The sequence below is a fragment of the Planococcus citri genome, chromosome 3, assembly GCF_950023065.1.
Source record: "Planococcus citri chromosome 3, ihPlaCitr1.1, whole genome shotgun sequence".
NCBI lineage: Eukaryota > Metazoa > Arthropoda > Insecta > Hemiptera > Pseudococcidae > Planococcus > Planococcus citri.
The window spans coordinates 47887476-47908407 of NC_088679.1; the positions used below are offsets into that span (position 1 = coordinate 47887476).

Consider the following 20932-nt stretch of genomic DNA (forward strand, 5'->3'; position numbering starts at 1 on the left):
AAACCACTCCAACCCTTTGCTTTGAATTTTGAAAATTCGTCTGAAAGGAACCTGATGTTGCGTTGAGAGCTCCAAAACGACAAACAATGTTGAAAATGGGTTCGAATCGTCAATTATTATTTTGTAAACGAAATTTCAGTAACTTTTGTGGAATCAGGTTTATTTTATTGAATTTTTCAAATTTCTCTATGGTAGTTCAACTATGCAAAATGGGTTGAAAAAACGAACTGAATCCTCCCCCATTCGACATTTTTTGTAAACCCTCATTTTACGATTGAACTGGAACGTATCGAAATTTTATGTAGCTGTCTAACTAAGTCCAATTATCTAGTCGTTTTAGAGAAACAATTTCGGATTTTTTTGATATGTTCTTTCTAAATATTCAAAAATTTTATTTTTAATTGTTTAAGATAATGATCATTTATTCTGAACCTGTGAAAAATCATCAACAATGAGAAACAACTGATAGCTACCTATCTTGTGATGACATAAAAAAAAATTAGAGAAACTTGGTGAAAAATCAACGAAATTGACTTTCAACAGAATTCTGAGTTTTCCGTATTTTCCAATGTTTTTTACCCACAAGATTAGGGTTACCTATACTCAGTTCTTCTCCTTCTGAGCTCTGAAATCTTTGTGAGCTTTTTTCCAACCTGGACTGAATTGAATTTTGAGTTTTTTTTTGAAAATGAATCTGGAAGTGTAAAATGTGTGATGAGTGGTTGTGTTAATCAGTCGAAAATCATGGAATTGTGATATAATTTTTCAAGAGATGCTGTTGTAGATGATAGATACTGCTTTTATTTCTTGGACACTCTCAAAAATGATACATATCTCGGGGGAAAGTAGCTCATTTTGCTCCTTTCTCTCAACGACTCCGTTATCTAGCTGGTGAAATTACCTACCTACTTCGTTGCGACTTTATTAAGGCTATAATTGAACAAATGAACCACTTGAACTATTCAACTTCGATTTCAATGAAAATTAGATTTTCAGAAAGTAGTGGCGTGTATCCGAGATAAAATCATGGACGATTTTATATTTCATATTTGTGATGGATGGGGGAAAAGGAAATTGAATACCTGCGAACTGTTTGACTACGTATAGTTTCTTAAAATAGGTAAAATTACTGCTCAAGTGAAGCAAAAGCGAGAATTTTTCGAAAAAATTGATCCAAAAAACGAAAAAATGACTATTTTTGTATGATTTTTTTTTACATTTTCAACAGCAATGGGACGGAGGGAGGTTGAACCCGAAACCCCCTTAGATAATGTAGAATGTAAATATGCCACTGTCAGAAAGAGCATGTTTCAAAATCTCTGTGATTGCTGTAGCTGTCTAGATTTTTTTTTTCATTCTTATATGTATTGTTAAAAAATTTCTGAAAATTCAAAAATTGCTATATATTTCTCATTTGAAAATCACAAATGTAGTTATTTTCGCAGTAAAATGAATGAAAATTCGGGTTCCCGTATGTTGATGTTGATATCCCAAAACCAAATTTCATCATTTCTCGACTTTGTCCAAAGCCTCCAAAACCACAATCTTTGGACTTTCTGAGCATACCCTATTCAAAAACCCTCCGTTTCACGAGATGGTGTGAATGACAGGGGACGGGAGGAAGAATCAGACAGACGAATTTCTATGTTCAGTATGAGGGAGAAAATTTGTGAGTAGGCCAGCGTATGCCGTACAGAAAATAATTCCTTGAAATATCAAACATGCTTATATATAGGCTACGTAACTCTCGTGCTTTCAATTTGATAGGTATAGGTATATGAGATCTATTAGAACAGCAACAGTGTGTATTTGACATCAAGAAAAGAACCAGAGTCACAATGTCGTTTCCTGATTTATCATAACAAATTACTACGTTAATGAGAAGTTTCATTAAAACGAGCACATACTCGTATTACAAGTCCACGGTCCCCCATTACGATAGGAAATACGCGATGAGCCTAAGTATAAAAACACAATTAAATTTCGGTTATTGTTTCACCACAACCGCAAGAATTCATCTACCGAAAATAAACGCGACTGCTGCGTGTATACTTAACACACGATGATGACACTCCAAGTACTACCTTACCCATACCTATAGCAATAGGGCAGGTAAATTAGCACAGAGAGCTGATTTCTTCGCGGTAAAAAGTACCTTCTGTGCGGTGTTATTCACTAGCATGTCCAACAAAATACAAACAAATTTTAAAAGCTGTCTGCTGGCAACAGGGTAGCATTATGATAGACATATCCGATCCGCCTACACCGCAAACAAATACGACAAATGGAACAACGATGACGATGTCGACGGCGGTGGAGCGTGCAGGAGGACATTATTTTGTAAAACCAGGCTACTCCTCGATGTAGCGACGACGACATTTACTAGGCGGAATATGTTAGCTGGAATTACAAGAGTGCGAGGCGGAGTGGACCATGTATATTTACTCGGTAGCTGTGAGCTAAATTAAGGTAGAGTTGAGGAGTGTTGAATTGTTATTGGCTTCTATCAGACTGTAACTTTTTTTCATAGCGTCGATTTAGTAGTTTTAACTTGTGTATGCTATAAACGCCCATCTAGCAACAGTCAACAGCTCTCTACTATAGGTACACATTTATAGACGGCGCGCCGCGTTTGTTTGACATTATAATCTTTATAATAATAATGTTGTCATTCTGTTTAATATAACCAGTCATAATTATGATCTGTCTACATTTTTTCCCTTTACTTTGGAATAAAGTCGCGGTCGCGATGATAAAATTATAGCAGCGGGATTTCAAAAGCCTACACGTTTAGAAATTAATTAATCCTGGTGAATTTACTTGGAATTCGATTCACAAAACATGCCTATGATGTGGTAGCTTTAGTGGCCGAATTTTCGCAATTCAATATCAAAAAGCTATTGCGAATGGTTTAGGGGCACTAATAATTGAAGAAGAAGTTGATGGTAGGGAGTATAGGGAGTAAACCATGCGTAGACCAACAGTGCCAAAAACGGCACGGAACAATAAGAAGCTTTAGATATCATTTTTTTTTCATGAATTCCATATTTTGCTTCCTTTTTCGATCATCCTCACTTATTCAAGCATCCTGAAGGCTGAATAATTGCAGAATACCCCACAGCTGAAGCTGAACTGGGTCGTATGAAAACTTTTGCATCAACGGTGTGTTGTCTGCATTGCAATGACTTCAAATGGGAGAATTATTTGAGCATTCGCATAGTGTGGCCTCATTCCAATAGATAGTATTGTATGTGAGACAGCAAAACTCATCACATCGCTAGCCCCATGTCTACCTATAAGAATTATGAATTCAGTGATCAGTTCCCTCATAAGTTATTACCTTCAATGAGAATTCTTACTCAAGTTTTGAAAACTACCTACCTTCTTATTTTAATGTGAGCTTTACCTATACTTTTGGCCTAAACAGCCTTAAAAATACATCTAACCTTGGTGAATTTTTTTGTTTCAGACTGCAACAGCAACAGTTAGCAGCTCAATTAGCACATTCTCGACATCAGCCACATGGCAGCAATAGTAAATTATCAAGTCCTAGAAGAAGTAGCGAAACATCGCATAGTCCAGCACACAGTGACGACGACTCAGATTCTGATATAAGTTTAGGAGGTCCTTCACCAGGTCCACATAGTCTAACTTTAGGACCACCTTCACCAACGCCTAATAGTCTACCACTAGGCCCTCCAACTCCACCATCATCGATGAGTGGGATATTACCACCTTATGCTAATGTTACATCTTCGACGTTACCTTTAGCTCTGCATAGGCCATTCTCATCTCCTAGATTATCATGATATTCAGCAATTCACCCGCTCGTACCAGGCTGGTGAATTGATTCTGTTTGATTATGGTATAATTATATAAATTGTTGATGTTTATTCTGTCATTAATGATAAAGAAAAAAATTAAATGAATACGTCGTTTAAAACGCATTTAGTAGTTCAGTTCACGAAATCGTATTTCTATAAGTGTTTCTCCTTTTTTTGTTGTGCAATTTACGTTGTTGTGATTTATTATTTTATAAGACCGTATGTAAATTTTAGTCTATAGTGTATGTTTCTATTTAATTTAAAATTGCATATATGAATACCCCCATATACCTGTTATATATGCTTTGTGTTAATTTTTCAACATACGCTGTCGTAGTAGTTCCTTCGAAAGACTTCTCGAGTTCCTATATTATCGCACATTACTTTTAATGCTATATGAGTAATCAAAGTCCAGAGCTCGAGCAAATTAAAATTCTTTTCATTCACGAGATACTATATTGGTGCTTGATGTACGCAAATTGTACGGAAGCTAGGGTGTCCTTACTATTGACTACCCTTACTTCATACCCATATTGATAGGTAATAACAAAAATTACAACCTACCTTCTATTCGAGTTTTATAATTTAAAAACATTCTATAGTGATGTTCTGTGGAATAAATTCAAAATTTCGGATAAAGATAGTCTTTCGGTGATACTTTTACTCGAATATTTAACAACAGAATTTTAAGAAATGAGATTTAGGTAGGTACCTACTTATTCATCACGTATAGCCAGGTATCTACTTCAAATAATATTTCACTGTATTTTTTCTAAAATATTTCAAAGGATTATTATTTGCACAATCCAAATAATTTTTTTTTCTTTGACGTTTCAATCATGCATTGAGCAATTTTTCGTTATAGGTACTTTTAAGACTATTTTGTCAGATTTCAATCGATGATTTTGTGCAATATTTAAAATTTGTACACGGCGCATTTAAATTAAGTACAACTTGAAAAGCCTTATGTGGCATTAGTTTGTCGTGACTGAATTATACCAATTTGTACAGTCATGAAAATTCATGTACCTATATAATACTTGCGAAAAGGTTTGTCTTATAGGCCTACAGACTTTTAATTTATACTCGGTGTTATATATTATTATATGTAATATCTAAATGTATTTATTTACTTGATAAATATATAATATTCTTAAAACTAGAGTGTTGAATTGAAAATTTACTTGATTTACGCACCTACATTATATCCTGTTTAGTAAAATTTCAAGTGAATATCGTAGGTGCAAGTACCAGAAATTGAAATTTCATTCCGCAATTTTTCAATTTTTTTACTCCTTTTAAAAATTCTTGAAAAATTATGCGGATCATCTGTGAAAATTGGAGCGAAGAATTAAATTACCTACCCATAGTACCCAATTCGGCATAAGGGTACGCGTCCCCTCGAGGGGTGTTACGTCACGATGGAGATATTGGTGTTGGTGATTGACGAGTTTATAAAATCTTCATTTTTTCATGAAGTTATAATTTTTACCTCCTTATTGTTCAAAGTTTTATTTTCTTACATTTGGATATGTCATACCTATCATTTCACCAGCTTAAAATTTTTTTAGTTACTTGTGTCACTTAGGTACGTTACGTTGTTCAATCTGTGGATTAGGTAGGTACTCTTAATCCTCACATCCCTATAGGTACCTAACTTACCTACCTCTCGATCTGCTTTTCCTCAGAATGTTGCTCGAAATTTCTTTCAAGTTCATACATAATATCCTTGGAGAGCGAAACTCCTAAAAATTAGAAACTGAAAAATGTGAAAAAGATCACTGGGATGGATAATAATTGCGCTTATGACGAGTTCTCTATGAAAAAAATTCTATTTAGAATTGCTGTTCAAATGTAATTTAGGTAGGTATCAGGACACTTTATTTACTTTTTAGATACATCAACCATTAACTCAGCTGCCTAGTTAGTTATATGCTTCGAGGATTAATCCGGGAATTAACCTGAGCTTAGGTAAGAAAAGTAAAACTCGTTTGGAAAAAAAATCAAGTTTTCTCCACTTTTTACGTGTTTTAATTTGTAACTTGCTTGTACTTAATACTTGGGTAGATACTCATTTATTTTATCACTTTTTTTTTTCATTTTTGTAGACACTAGATTTTTTATCAAGGTACATAATTACAACATGTAAGTAAGTAGATGTATTTGATACTGTACAAATTATTTAAATGAGATATACCTATACGTATAGGTGGGTATATGTACAATCGATGAAATATTTTATAACTAAACAGATTAGCTAGACCCTACCTAATTTTAGAATAAGTTTACGATTCTAACAGTTCCATCCCTACATATACAGGCTTGCTACAGCTTATACAGGCCCATTTCTGGAAGTGACATCGACTATCCGAGGCCCGACGCGACGTTCCGAGGCCCGTTAGCGGGTCTCGGAACGTTTTCCTATTAAAAACTATATTTTCATGATGTACACACTTCAGGGATGCTATAGACAAATTTTTGTCTGGGACTCACAAAGTAGGTATCATACCTACAGTATATACAGCTTACCTTACTTCACCCCACACAGAAACTTCATACTCGCGTCATTCCTGTATAAATCACTGCTTGGAGATCGCACCAACGGTTCTAGACCAGGCTTGATAGCCGCTAGCAAGGCGCATGCGCGAACGAATTTACCAGGCACTCTTTAAAATTTTTCTAAGTGTCAAAGACGCGGGCCTCGGATCGTCAGTACGATGTACTGGGTCTCGGATAGTAAGCAAGTTCCATATAGATACATACACTGAACTCTCATTCAACAACAACCTCAACCTCAATGTCTTTACTTAATTCATATTCACAGTAGCATTTTTAAGGATACAAAAATATCAACCAAAGTGTAAGTATTCATATCTACCTACGTGTATAGATTTTTATGTATATAATTATAATCGCACGACAATGCAGCAGACAGGTAAATCATTACATTTTGTATTTCAAATTAAGACGTATTTCTGATTCACTTCATTAAATACCTATACATATTTAATAGAACAACATTCTTCCAGTTTTCACGTATTTTAATAAAGAACCGAAGATTTTTTTCGGTTTCATTTATCGTATCACGAGGCTAAAGAAGTATCATAATCCTTTTTGATAGGTGGACGACGAACGAGTAAAGACAACCAGGGATTTGTTTTTGTAAGTATAAAAAGCACGATGTTGAGTACGCTTTTAACAAGTGTCAGCGAGTTAGAAGGTGCCCCGTCACAGTAGGTAATAGGTATATTCCTGTGTACATGACATTCGGTATTACTAATATGAATGCAAAGATAGTTGGAATACGAGAACATCAGCAGGTAGCTGTTTAAGTTCATATTAAATGATGACGGTACATTAACTACCATACACCGATCTTACTAAGTACCTACCTACTGTATATGCTGCTGAAATGATTAGTCGTGATTAAGTATAGGTGTTTGAAATAACAAACATATAGGCTACGAGAGATTTTGAACAACAATAAACATTCTTTCATTTCATTTCACTTTGACTTTGATTTTTTCTCTTCTTTTCGTGTTTTTGAATGAATCTTTTTAGATAGATAGGTAGGCTTAATTTTTAACGATAAAATCAATAATTTGTAACTCCATCTTAGTTTATCCTCATTATTTTTAAACAAAATGCAAATCACTTATACTTACCTAATACCTATGCACTAGAATAATCAACTGTATACCAACAATTTGAAATCAAAAAAGTCCTCTCTCAAGAAATTTTCAAGACCAGAAAGTTAATCGAATTAATAAAATTATAATAGGTACCTACTACCTACCTAGACCTACATACGTTCGAGGTGGGATTGAACTAGGTATATATAAAAACTGTCGCTGAAACCGTTATCTACATACCTACTTAATTTTCAAAATTCAACAAGAATACAATATTATAAATACGTTTAAGGTTGCTTATTTTCAGATTTTTGAACACGTTTTTAACCCGAAGTGGTTTCTTTTCATTTGAATAGGTACCTTAGGCAGGTAGGTAGGTACTAGGTACTTATATCTAATGTAACATTTTAATCGCGACTCATTTATTTTATGTTTTATTTTTTTAAATTGAAAATTTTATCTAAGGGAAGTTGAAAGAATCAGATCACTTTCATTTGTACAAATATTTTTATATGTACAATACGCCTTCATTAAAACAAATATGCTATTTATTTCACAAATTTTCAAAGTCAGTAAAATAATAATAATCATTAATCAAGATGAAAACGCTATAAAAAAACTTCAGCCCTTGAGCAGTAAATATAAGCTACGATCATGTTCATAAAAATAACGCACACCGCACCAACTTACCACAGATTTCGAAACCCCTTCAAATGCAAGTTAATACGCACGTTTCGACAGCTCACGACGAGAGAATCATCTCCATGTTCATTCTTGAAAGAAAAGAATTCAGAGAGGGTTTCTACATAAATGGCTCGTATTAATTCATAAAAAGTTTTTAATGCAAAATAGTGGACATTCAGTAAAGGAAACGACATATTAAAGCATGCGAATGGTATCTCATCCGCTGTATTATGTACTATTGTTGCAGAGGATGGTATTAATTACTTTACATCTAATCGTCGTAACTTCGTGGGGTGAAATGAAGAGGTTTAAAACTGGAAGCGTAATTCCTATTTAATAAGTTTCTTATTCATATGATTTTGGAAAATTTTTCATTTAAATAAACGATTAGCTTTTTTCATCGCAAAAATTTAAAACACGAATGTCGACGCGATGCGATGAAAAGTTATTAGCGTTAGGGAAACGTCGACAGTGGGAGAAAGAATTTCACTCCGCATACCATAGGTATACATATGATGATTAGAGAAAAAAATTCGTTCAGTTTTACACGGCGAAAAAAGGTCATTTTTATTCTAAGGTAATTTTGATTTTTCTTATACATATTTTCCAAGTCTAAATTATTCTTTCAGAGATTTGTTGAATGTTTTGTTTTACTTCTGTTTTTGTTCTCACCTTTTGTTATGTTCAATAAAAAATTTTATTTATTATTTCAAAATAATAATACAAAATGCTTAAGATAGTATACACGATGAAAATTATTTTCATTTCTTTTAAAATATGTACTAGAAAAATAGCTTTATACGTTCAAATTAAGTACATATGTGTTTTGAAAATTGAAATCGAGCAAGATTTAAAATTGTATAGGTAATTATTTTAATAATTGTAAAAAAAAAAAGCGTTGAAGTGTGTTGACATGATAGGTTGACAAAGATTTCAATTTCTAATTTCTATCAAATTACTACCAAAAACATAGGCTACCCTTTATTGCAAAAAAAAAACCAAACGTATGCATGCATCCATTCGCGATAACATTTCGCAAAAAAAAAAACTTACTTACCTACCAACACGAAAGTTACATTCTAATGTGAAAAAGATATAATAACAATCTGTGAAAATGAGATGTAAAAGCGCAACCGAAACACTAATAAAGTAACAAAAACCGAAAATGAGAAGGAGGTACACAAATTTCGTGTAATACTGCCTCATGTTACAACCACTAATGATGATGAAAGAAGTTTAAATTGAAATGTAAAAGCTACTATGTATTTATCTGCTGTGATGGAAAGCGATTTTCCCGTTCAACGAACATTTTCTTTAGGGAAGGCTTTCCGAATTCAGAGTCAAATTTCAACCCTGTGGACAGATTTACATCCCTTCTAATGATAATATCGGGGAACTTTTACTCCTTTCTTCATTCCAATCTAACATTTCATTAATTCTTTTACTAATGCCAATTTTACATCGGCCGCGTTTAATTTGCATTTAGCTTCGAAGTTAATTCTCAAGATTTCGGAAATAGAATTGCTAAACATTCGTAGTAACTTTTTTCGATCGCCATTCGCAGACGTCAAATAGCAAAAATAGGGTAGTTACCTACTTAGATTTTTTTGTCAACAACCGAAATCGTTTAAACTTTAACGCTGTATGCGGTTACCCGCGACATTCACCATTAAAATCTTCCATGTTTTGTCGTTTGTTTCCTCCCCTTAAATGTTCCAAACGAGGATTAATTCTCACTCTGATAGCTGCAAAATGCTTTTGTTACTATTGTGACAAACCTGAATATTTTAAAGCAAGCTGTTCCGATGTCTTTTTGGTGTATCGTATATGAATATGTACAGTTTTCTCGGGTAAAATGCCCTAATAATTGACTCATCAAAGTGATAGGTAGGTATGGAAAATTTTAGAGTGATTGTGAAAATTGCATTTAAAATTTCCGTGTTTCAGTTTTACTTTTTTTTTTCCCCCCCAGTTGGAACGAATATTTTAATAGAAGAATAGTGGTTTGCCTATTCCAGGTAAGAGGTGTGTAACTTAGCAAATTCCGATCAGGAATCTGCAATGGAAAAATCTCAATAAAGATCTACTTGACTTACTGAGCCTATTTAGGGATAAGTTGCTTATTCTACGTAGAGTCTTTACATTTTGAAAGAAATAGTGGTGCTAATACGGTTACCTATAGGGTTTACCTATCTTCGACGAACTCAAAATTTCGCAAGCATACTTAGTACTCGCTCAATGAAAATTTGAATTTTATAAATTTGTGCCGATGCATATGCATTAACCGTTTGAAGGTTTACTCACTCACAGTTATAATCTGTCATCTGAGAAGATTATATGTAGTAGTCGCGCTGTTAGTGGTTTAACGGATAAGCAGAAATAAATACATTTAAGTCCCTATGAAAAAAAAAAAAAAAAAAAAAAAATAGCTGGGTATTATAAACAAGGATTAACGAAGAAACAGTTGGGTTATTTTTACATTTAGGTTCTGGTATTCCATTCAAACTGAGGAACGATCCGTATGCCACATATGTTATGGAAAATGTTCGCGGCTATTGATCGGGGCGAGAAAGCATCGATCATAATGGGGGTGTCGTTGATAATCCGGATTAGTGGTGGTTGTTGTTGCTTTTACCAGAATGGACTTGTCCATTCCTATCTTCTTAACGTTAATATTAACGTTTTATTAACTGATACTCCTGAACTTGATTAGGGTTCGGATGGAAAGAAGCTTATAGGGATTTGAATGCTGAGTGGTGCGAGAATCTGTACGAGATAGTGATTTGTTAATGGCCCGCAATTCCTACCGTATTTATTTGATAAAATTTGAAGTAGAAAATTTTCAAACTACCTAGGTACCGTAAACTGGGGTAACATTGAAGGATTTTTCAGTATTTTTTATGTTTAGAGGTATGAATGGCGGAGGTAGGGGAAATGTGTGTGGTGCTTTTGATAAAGCTATGTCAGCACTATGTTTTGGCGGTTACAGAAGTTGCCTACCTTTTTCCTGTCAAGCGCAAGAGCCAAAAGAAGTGCCCTTCAAAGTTACCCAGCGTTTGGGGTAACTTTGAAGGCCCCTTGAAATGCGCTTCGCTCAAGGTCAAAAATGATCAAAAACATGAATATTCACTTCTTGGTCACTTTATACGCATCAAGCACTTACGAAATGATCAATATTCACAATTGAATTAATGAAAGAGTGCTCCAAAATGATAATTCGAAATTTTTCTAGTTTTCAGGCGTTTTTCATGCATTTTGGCCAATTTGACCAAATTTTATGATTTTTCAATGATTTAAGAGCTGTTTTTCTAGTTTTCAAATCGTTTTTAACAAGTTTTCAAGCATTTTCATGCATTTTTGGCCAATTTTACTGAAATTTCATGATTTTTGTATAGCCTTCAAAGTTACCCCAGTTTGAATATTATTTTTTTACTCCTCGGGAAAGAAGTTTGGCACATGAACAAATGCGCTAATTCATAGTCGGGAGGTGTACCAACACATCTATAATGTCACTTGACTCGTTATTTGAAAATTCAAAATTCCAGACACCAAGCTTTTCATGTTAATTAAAATTGATAAAAACAGCACTTTTTTTCGCTTGCTTTTTCACTGGTGTTGGAACCACTAGTTGAAAATGATAAAATAGGAAAAATCATCGCCAAAGTGTACTCTATCCATTCCCGGTGTCAGAATTGTTCCATACTTCATAGTTCCACCGCCATGGAGCATAACGTGATGAAAAACCGCATCCTTCAATGTTACCCCGCGATTTCAATGTTACCCCAGTTTACGGTACCTACATTCTTAAATTTGGTTTGACCGGTAGGTACCTACTCGTATTTATAGTTCGTCAAAATAAATGATTTGAATTAATGCTATTGATAGGTATTCTAAGGCAATAGAGAAAAAGATCACGCAATCCTATTAATTTTGTCTATTTCAGTTCAAAGTTAATAAACTTTATATTAATGAACTTATACAAATGAAAACAAATTTTAAAAAACACATGATTTTGCTATAACTATGAGTCTCTTCCAAATTTCATGGCTCGAAAATACTCTTTGGAAGGGGCAAATTATATCCTTCTTCAAATGTAAAATAGAGAAACGTGCAATCAATCAGCATTTTGACGGATCACTTTTAAAGTGTGTTTGTCAAACAATATTAATTTAGGCTAGAAACCGTTTGAAAACGAGCCAAAATTAATAGTAAGCGCGGTAGGCCGCATATAGGTATATTGAACACGAGCGATCTTAAACATTGATGGACATACTTGAGCCACGTTTAAAATAATTATAAAAATGATGGATCTTTGAGATGATGCTATAAGTAAATGATAATTTTTTAGATCTTGGATAGGCTGTGTGAGATAAGTAGGTACCTATCTACATAATTTAAAAATTTTTACTGTTCAACAACCAGGAAGTGTCTACGACCAAGTAGGTAAGTAGGTACTCAAAAGAACCGTCAAAATGAAGGTTCAATTTGTGCACTTGAACCAGACTTGAAAAGCTGCGATAATTCAAGTTCAATTGCATAATTATTGCATTGTTCCGAGAACAATTTAAAATTTTTGGAATAGAACTTTTCAAAAAATTTAGCTACCTAGGTATATGTACGAGTATACTCCATTTTTTTCAATCAAAAAGTAGGTAAATAAAAAATATGTGCATGAAAAAATAATTATACCTGCGAAAATCAAGCATGTAAGTTATCGTATTTTTTGTTAATTGTACTCGACACAATTCCTGATTTTTGCGAAATAAAATTTCACTATACAACAATTCCCATCTTCTTTCATCTTTTGTAACCTGCGGCAACGGCCGTGTAGATAGGTAAACCTTGTATGTATAGCTACTCGTACGACTGAAGCAGATAATAGAGCAGGAGGCCAAGTAGAACATAATTTAATAAAAATCAAAACTTGGAAAATTCGCCATATTAAACAAATATAGGTAGTACCTATAGCTGCTGAACTAAATAGATATCTCGAGTATACACGTTGAAGTTTCCATCCCCGTTTTGTTATTGATCCACCTTCGAAATAGCGGCGCAAAAAGCTTGAAAGCACTGCGACAAAACGAAGCTTATCAATCTTACACCTCAAACAGTAAATAAACCACTGAGGGCGGTCGAAAGCGCAGACACGCCTACTTGAGATATGAGCTTTATTACATTTATATAAACAGATACCATATTCCGTAATTATCGATTTGAAATGATTCAGCAGCATCCGTTTGTTGCGAATAAAATTCAAGTTTTGAGCAGTAAACAGATTGGATACGTTCGTAATGTACCTACCTATTGCACATGGGTAAAAGTTTTCAATTGTTGTAAAAGCAGATAGGTTCGTCGAGATATAGGTAGGTGCTAGGAACATGCAAAGATGCTGCATATAATTTCCTTGAATTGCGTAGATACGATTTGGCCACTTTTGATGAACCCATTTTTAAAAATTTATGTTAGTTTTTTTTCTACTCGTATACAGGGATGTTTAATAAAGCGCGGACAATAATTTTGAGTAGATGAACAAGGAACAAAAAACGTTATTATGATAAGTTGCCTATCTTGTAAAATGAAGGCGCTACGTGCTCCGAAAAACTGGAAATTTACCAATTTTGAAAAATTCATCAAAAATTAGAATACGTTTGAATCATTTAGGTGATGCCCCTAACCAATCTCGAGTGGACGAACAGACAGGTTATTATGAATTGCCTATCTTCAAAATTGAAGGGGCAAACCTGATTCAAAAGTTCCAAATTTCGAGTGCCTCAAGGCTCAAATTTGAATTTTGAAATTGTGCTTGCCCCTTCAATTTTAAAGATAGGCAATTGGTCATAATAACTTTTTTTGTTCGTCCACTCGAGTACTATGGGTTAGGGACATCATTTGAATGATTCAATCAAACATCTTATGATCTTATTTTTGATGAATTTTTCAAAAGTGGTGAATTTTACTTCAAAAATGGGGTAATTTCTTCAATACGCAGACGGTAAGAAAATGTTTGAATCATTCATAGATTCCGGTTTCAGTTCAGGAAAATCAACTTCGGTACCTATCATTTTATTTCTTAATAGCATTTTTTTTTTCAGATTGTTAAGATATGCAACAAAACAAATTTTTCAAGTCCAAGAACTAAGAAGTATTACTAGGTATTATGAAGATTGAAAAAATTAAAAATTGAAAAATTAAAATCAAAACAAAAGTAGGTAAGTTACAAATAATCACCAATTAACACCAATGACCAAACCAAACGGGCATTGATTTTAAAATTTTAAATCAATGCAAACGGCCAACGGGTACCTATTTGGTATTTTACAATACAAAATACAAATACAAGGTGCCCAGAAATATTGTGAACCCCTAAAAAAGTTTTCAGCTAAATGTTTCGGTTGGTCACAGTGAATGATAATAATGATAGCACATGATTGGTTGTTGGACTGGAGAGATAACATTCCACCAATCATATGCATCTATTTCACGTTGCCAACCTATATTTTTAATGAAAAACTTTCTTTGGGGTTCACGATATTTCTGGGCACTCTGTATTGCACCCCATCCGCCTGCGAGCTGATAAAATAAGGTGTAGTATCGTCAAGGTCATCTTCAAGTTGATTGAACCGTCAATCCGTCTGTCTTATCAGTACCCAAGAAAATTAGATCAATCTTCATTCTTTTCCTACAAGTTCGTATTTTTCGTTAGTTTGGTGATTTTGCACCAGGGCCAGGAAAAAGAATTTCACGAACTTGATCTAGTATTGCCCATTGACAATATTTTATTCTAACATCTTTCATTTGAGATGGAATTTTAGATCAGATACATCCGAACCATGTGCTTTTCATCGTGTTATTTTTGCTTTCAAATCGCCGGTCGTGTATCGTTCGTGGTTGTGTTTTTCCATAATTTTTCAATAGTTGATGCACTTGATTGAATTGAAACGTTCTTCGAAATTATCCGTGTAAAGTTTTATCAGTAAGTAATGTTTTCTAGCGGGTACACACTGTTGAATTTGAATATTTCAGACTTGAGGGTTGCATTATACGAAGTAAGTTGATGATCAGCACTTCTCCATCGAATCGAAATGAATAAACATTGAAAAAAATTGTGAATGAATTCAGTTCTAATCAATTTTGTAATTTGTGTTCTTACTTTTTTAGATGACTTCTTGTCAAGTGCTATGTACTGTACTCGTACACTGCAAAGAGGTACATAGATATCTATGCTGTATCGGAGCAAAAACAAAAATGAAGTAGGTATCTAAATCGTAGCAATCAATGGAAATCATAAGTCCATTACCAGGTACTCGATGTATAAGTAGTAAGTATGGATATTTGGTATTCTTAATTCTTATCTGCATAAGTCTTGTACAGTACGTAATCATCATTTCATCTTTCACTATCTTACAGCGCAGCGTATTAGTAGTACCCAAAGGATATGCTTGAAAATGCGATCGAATGTTGGAACGTTCTCCCTTGTTCGCGAGGAAATCGTGAGTAAGTAAGTACAAAGGTATATGTATTGTTGAATAAGAAACTCGATTTGTTGATAGTCTAGAAAAACGATAGCGGACCTTTTGTATTTCGTTCGTTTACAAAATACGAGAGTAAACTTTCAGCTTTGCACTGCGAACGCGAAGAAATGGCAAAAGATACAATCTCGAGTATAAACTGCAACACGGAGACGACTTCACTAAAATAGGGAGATTTGGTACAATTGATTTATAATTCTCGACCTCAGCAGCAACTTGACGGAATGCCAAAGTGTACCCTTTATTATCAAAATGCAACTTGATTATTATACAGTTTTCAAGTGTTTTTATGCGTAGAACCTCTTGAAGTCTCGAAAGCATTGTAGTGCAGAGCAATTGTGTGCGATCAATTATGAGCCATATGTGTCGTTTGGGACTCGAGCTCGGGAGTAGGTCTAGGTACCCATTAAAACTGGAGTACAATGCACACCTATGTCTTCGCTGGTTTATCTATAAGTTATTTAAAAATATTTATCTCGACCGTGTTGTTTATCGTTTCTTTTCATCGATAGTGCGGTATTGTTACCGGGTGTGAAAACCGGGTGCATCCTTTTTATCTGCATTTGATCTTGAATAATCTGTGTGTATATACAGGTATACAAGGTAACAGAAGCGAGAAGAAATAACACGACATCGTTCGTACCGTGTCTCATCCTCATCACTTTCCAAAAGTGTCTTATTGAAGCGATAGCCCGTATAAATCGCATCATCTGCTTCTGGTGATGTGCGTTCGTCTATACTTACTTAAATGAGTGGTTAATATAAATATTTCAAAAGGAAACTTATCCGCTAGTAGCGTTTTCCCTACCTATTTCGAGTGTTTCGCCTACGCAAATTCTACGCTTACCTAGGTATATATTCTACCACTATTCCGATATTAAGGATTATCTGGAATTCGTGTAAAGTGAATTATACGTACTTTGGTGATTCTGAAACTTGAAACGACTCCGTATAAGAAACACCATCGTGCTTATACCACTGTGTTCGATGCTCGCTATTCACCCCTTTTTCAGCGCCTAGATAGTTTGTCGTTCTCTCGTTAAATTCACGCGACATTTAGAAAATAATTCTCGACGAAAAAAAATCGTACCCGATTATTTAAGGCGGAAAATGGTAGAGATTTTTTAAAATGTTAATGATTTGAAAGAAAATTAAGTAAAAACTTTCGCTGTTCTGTTAATAAGAACCGTCATTTTTATCCTAATCTTTTTCTTTTTGTTTTCTTTGCATCCCTTTTCGTTTTTACTTCATTTTCTTTCTTTTTTTTATGAGTTTTCGTTTAAATTCTTTATTTTAACATTTCTCTTTTTTTAAAAGGAAGCCCAAATATTCAGCATTTTAATTAACTGCATTGTCTACGCTGCTAATTATAATATTTTTCAATTTCACTTGCGTAAAGAATTTCAACTTTTTTCTTGTTTTTTCTTTTTGAAAAAAAAAAAAAAAAAAAGTTCCCTAAATGAACATAAAACGAAAGATTAACTCGTTTGCGTACTTTGATTTTCACTTTTTGTGTCATGTACAATAATACAAAATATTTTTAACAGAAAAAAGGTTAAATTTTGTGTTTAATTGTTGGTAATTTTTGACATTACCCTTTCAAATTAATTGTTTCAACTGTACCTGTTAAGTTATCTCGTTGATGTTCAATTAAAATAGAATGTATCTTTTTACACCTAGGTATTCCTGTAATGTACCTCTTCGTGTAGAAATAGCGTTCCGTTTCTTTTGTATTTCGCCGATTGTTCATTAATTGTAAATGGGGTATAAGTGAGTAATTTTCGGTCACCAAGAAACCTATAAGAGGGCTTTTGTTTGATAAATGAACGATGTTAAATTAAAAAACGAACAGCAACACTGAGGTATCTAATCCTAAAAGTGGGTTTTTTATGAATTAAATTGAGGGTGTGAAGGATTTGATTGATGCCTTACAACGCTTCTGTAATTTAATATAACGTCCTGTTCATTAACCGAGTGTGTATCCGAAATGTCTTAATTTTGTGATCAAATGCAGCTGTTATATAAATTATATTCCATATGTTTCGTTCGTAAAACAAATTTTTTCTTCGGAATGAAAAAAATTGTTATACTAGAAGGAGGAAGAAAAAAACGAGGGAATGACTATGTGTAGAGTGTAGACATACTACAAATACTTACTTAATTCTAAAAAAAAAAATACACAACACTTTTTTAATGCGGTAAGAGCACCCTGATGTAGATAAAATAACACACTTTTCAATCCTCTTACTTACAATTCCCGCAGGATCATCTTTTTCCTCTGTAGGATAGAGGGAGGAAATATCTATGCGTTAATACGGCGGCTTACCACTTTACATTTAGGCATCAATACTTATACTCTAAAATGTCTGCTATTAACTGCAAAGAATAAGTACTTGGTTCGAATGCTGAAATGAGCCGCTGTTTATATGTATGGTACCGCTTCCACGTATTCTTTACCATCTGTCGTATTTAATGTGAAGGATTTTCATTTCGCGTGTTGTAAATATATGAATTATTAGCTTTCGTCTGACCACCGGTATAAATTCTGTATGATGGTCATTTCTATCTGCTACGTGTAGGTCTATAGCTTTGGAAGTTGGTACAGAAGTTGTGGAAATAATTCGTGGTCGCGGGTAGCTATAATGTATCTCATTAATGACGATGGCCGAGATATTTAGAGCACTTGGACTGTTTTGTTCTGATGGCTGAAATTTTGACCATAAAAAAAGCCGAACATTACCATATGTGGAATTCATGGAATACTCGTATATTGTAATAAATCGGTTGTGCTCAGACAAATTGTGAATGCAATTTCATATTTTTCAGCACAGGAGATGATCGATTTTGTTTGGAAAATAGGAGGCCTCACGAACAGTGAAGATCGAGAAGCGAAATTTGTGGAGCATGAAATTTTCTATTAGGACAAGAAGAGTGTGATTCATTTTTTCCGATGCTTTGTTTTTGAAATTGTTTCAAATGAACTTGAAAAATTAAACGTGAAATTGACTGTTTATGACCAATTATTTTGTTTTTGTTTTTCCATCATGAAAAATATATTTTTGAAAAAAACTGAAGGAATTACAAAAAAAAAAGAAAAAAAATGAAAGAAGCAAAATTGCAGAGCTTTAACTTCCCATCGTGAGTATTCGTTTTTTTTTCATAGAGAAACTTCGTTTTTGAGATATTTTCAGCAAAAATTTGTGAGCACAACTTGATTCAACCATTTTTTAATCTGAACGATTGCAAAATGATGTTCTCTAAAATTTTTACGCCTAGGTAGAAGAAGAAGATCTTTCCTCCTGTTTCCTACATCGATGTTCTACAGTTTATTTACATACAGGAAGAAAATTGAAAAAAAGAAAGAACATATTGTATTTTTAGATTTTGTGTGAAAGGAAGCGTTTAGATATAATTTTTAAAATATGTACTCATTTTTGTTAGTATGTACCTAAGTATTTGCCGTGATCGAAAAAATGCCTACATTTTCATAAAAACGCATTTTTTCGTGAATATTTTACCTCTAAAATGATTGCTGAATTTGGTAGGTATTAAAAAAATTTTCGTTCGAGATAGTTATTTTGTTTTAAATAATTATGTTTTCCAGTCTTTGCTGTTAGAAAGTTCAACTCCAATTTTTTATGAGGTACCTAGGTAATGCTATTTGAAAAAAAAATTTATTTTGTTTGAAATTTATTTTGGTTTCACTCTTTGACATACCTACATAAAAAATTGACCCACAGAATTTCATTGGGGTGTCTTTTCCTTTCATCTCGAAAATCAAAATTGAATAATTCCTCTATAAATTTGATAGATAATGCGTATTTCTTGCTTATTTTTGATTTCACCCTGAGCCCAAAAGTGCATTCTCAACATTATTAATCTTCACTTCTTTCACATTTTAGGCTCAAATTGTTTTTTCCTATACTTATTTGCTGTATTTTTTTCATTTTGAGTACTTAAGTACGTGTACCTAATTTGAAGTGTTTTTTTTTCTTTTAAGAATTGTTTTCCGATTTGAAATCGTAGGCGCTAATTAAATTATGTTTATTTCTTGTGTTTTAGGAGAATACGAAATCAATACAATATGGTGTGCTTAAATCTATCTTCGTGAGATATTCGTATGTATTATGGTGAAGAAATTTCATCTGAACTGAATAGAACATTTTACGTAAGTTCGACTCATTGATTAAAATTACGTGGTACATACCAGCCTTGGTGTGGTTAAGTAGGCCTAATCTGTATTTGCATGTTGTATATTCCTTTATTTTTGCAAGAATGCTTCAGAAAATGTTGATTTATTAATCAACAAAAAAAAACAATAATTATTCAAGGAACTCTTAAATCAAACTAGCAGAAATGTTTTTTATGTACGACAAAAATAAAATAAAACGAGGTAAGTATGTATAACAACTCAGAGGGGGAGGGAAATCGATTTTGAAAAATTCATTTTTAAAACTAGGTTGAAATATGCAAAAGTTGCTTAAAGTTGCATTAGAGTAACTTGAAGTTATCAGAATTTGAAGAAAGTAATGTGGTTGAGTGAAAATCAAGCCTTAATGTTGCGCAGGTACACAGAATTTTTTAAATGTGTCATACTTTACTTTTAGTTTTAGTAATTCAATTCGTGTTTTAAAATCTACATCACTTCTATTTCTTCCAAAATGTTGATTTTTCCAACTCAAAAATGAGATTTATTGATTTTTGAAAAATACAGTTTTTAACTACATAAATTGTTTTGAATTTTAAATTCCTTTTCTGTATCAAAAATGCCAGATTTTTTAAAATTTTTGCATGAAGTTTATTTCCGTTGACATTTTTCTGAGAAGTCCTCTTCAAAAGATTTGTTGACCAAGTCAGGGGCTAAGTCATCAAAGAAAATTCTCTTCATACATTATTTTAATTTTTACATCCTGAAAATCTCAAGATACGCATTGACCGTTTCTACTTTAGACATTAATATTGATGCTATAAAAATTCCTCAGATACCATAGGTACTAGATATGTTCAATTTGCTTTTGAAATTCGGTTGACGAAAGTCGATACACCTTGTAACAATGGAACTGCTACTCTAGTAGCTGCTTTAGAAAGCAATCCATTAACCCTTATTTACCATATTCACACGATGTTTCCGTATAAAGCTCTATTCTACTTTTCCCCTTTGTTTTTAATGTAAAGTTATTAGGCTTATAACTTCGACTTGAATGTTTGATCAAAAAACAACAACATTCGCGCCTTCAATGTATTCGCCCATGTGCTTGATCGG

At 33.4% G+C, this 20932-nt stretch overlaps 1 protein-coding gene and 1 long non-coding RNA gene across 2 annotated transcripts in view; both read left to right on the forward strand.

The window, feature by feature from the left end:
• LOC135841285 (homeobox protein SIX6-like) overlaps positions 1-4988 on the forward strand; it is a 31596-nt gene extending 26608 nt beyond the window's left edge. Inside the window, exon 2 of the mRNA XM_065358172.1 lies at positions 3470-4988. Coding sequence (XP_065214244.1) covers positions 3470-3809 — 340 coding nt within the window. The 3' untranslated portion in view covers positions 3810-4988. The remainder of the gene's footprint in view (positions 1-3469) is intronic.
• Positions 4989-14801: 9813 nt separating this feature from the next.
• The window catches only part of LOC135841750 (uncharacterized), a 66799-nt gene continuing 60668 nt past the window's right edge, over positions 14802-20932 (forward strand). The window contains exons 1-4 of the long non-coding RNA XR_010557991.1: positions 14802-15186; positions 15299-15458; positions 15548-15638; positions 19732-19837. This is a non-coding gene — a long non-coding RNA (uncharacterized LOC135841750). The remainder of the gene's footprint in view (positions 15187-15298; positions 15459-15547; positions 15639-19731; positions 19838-20932) is intronic.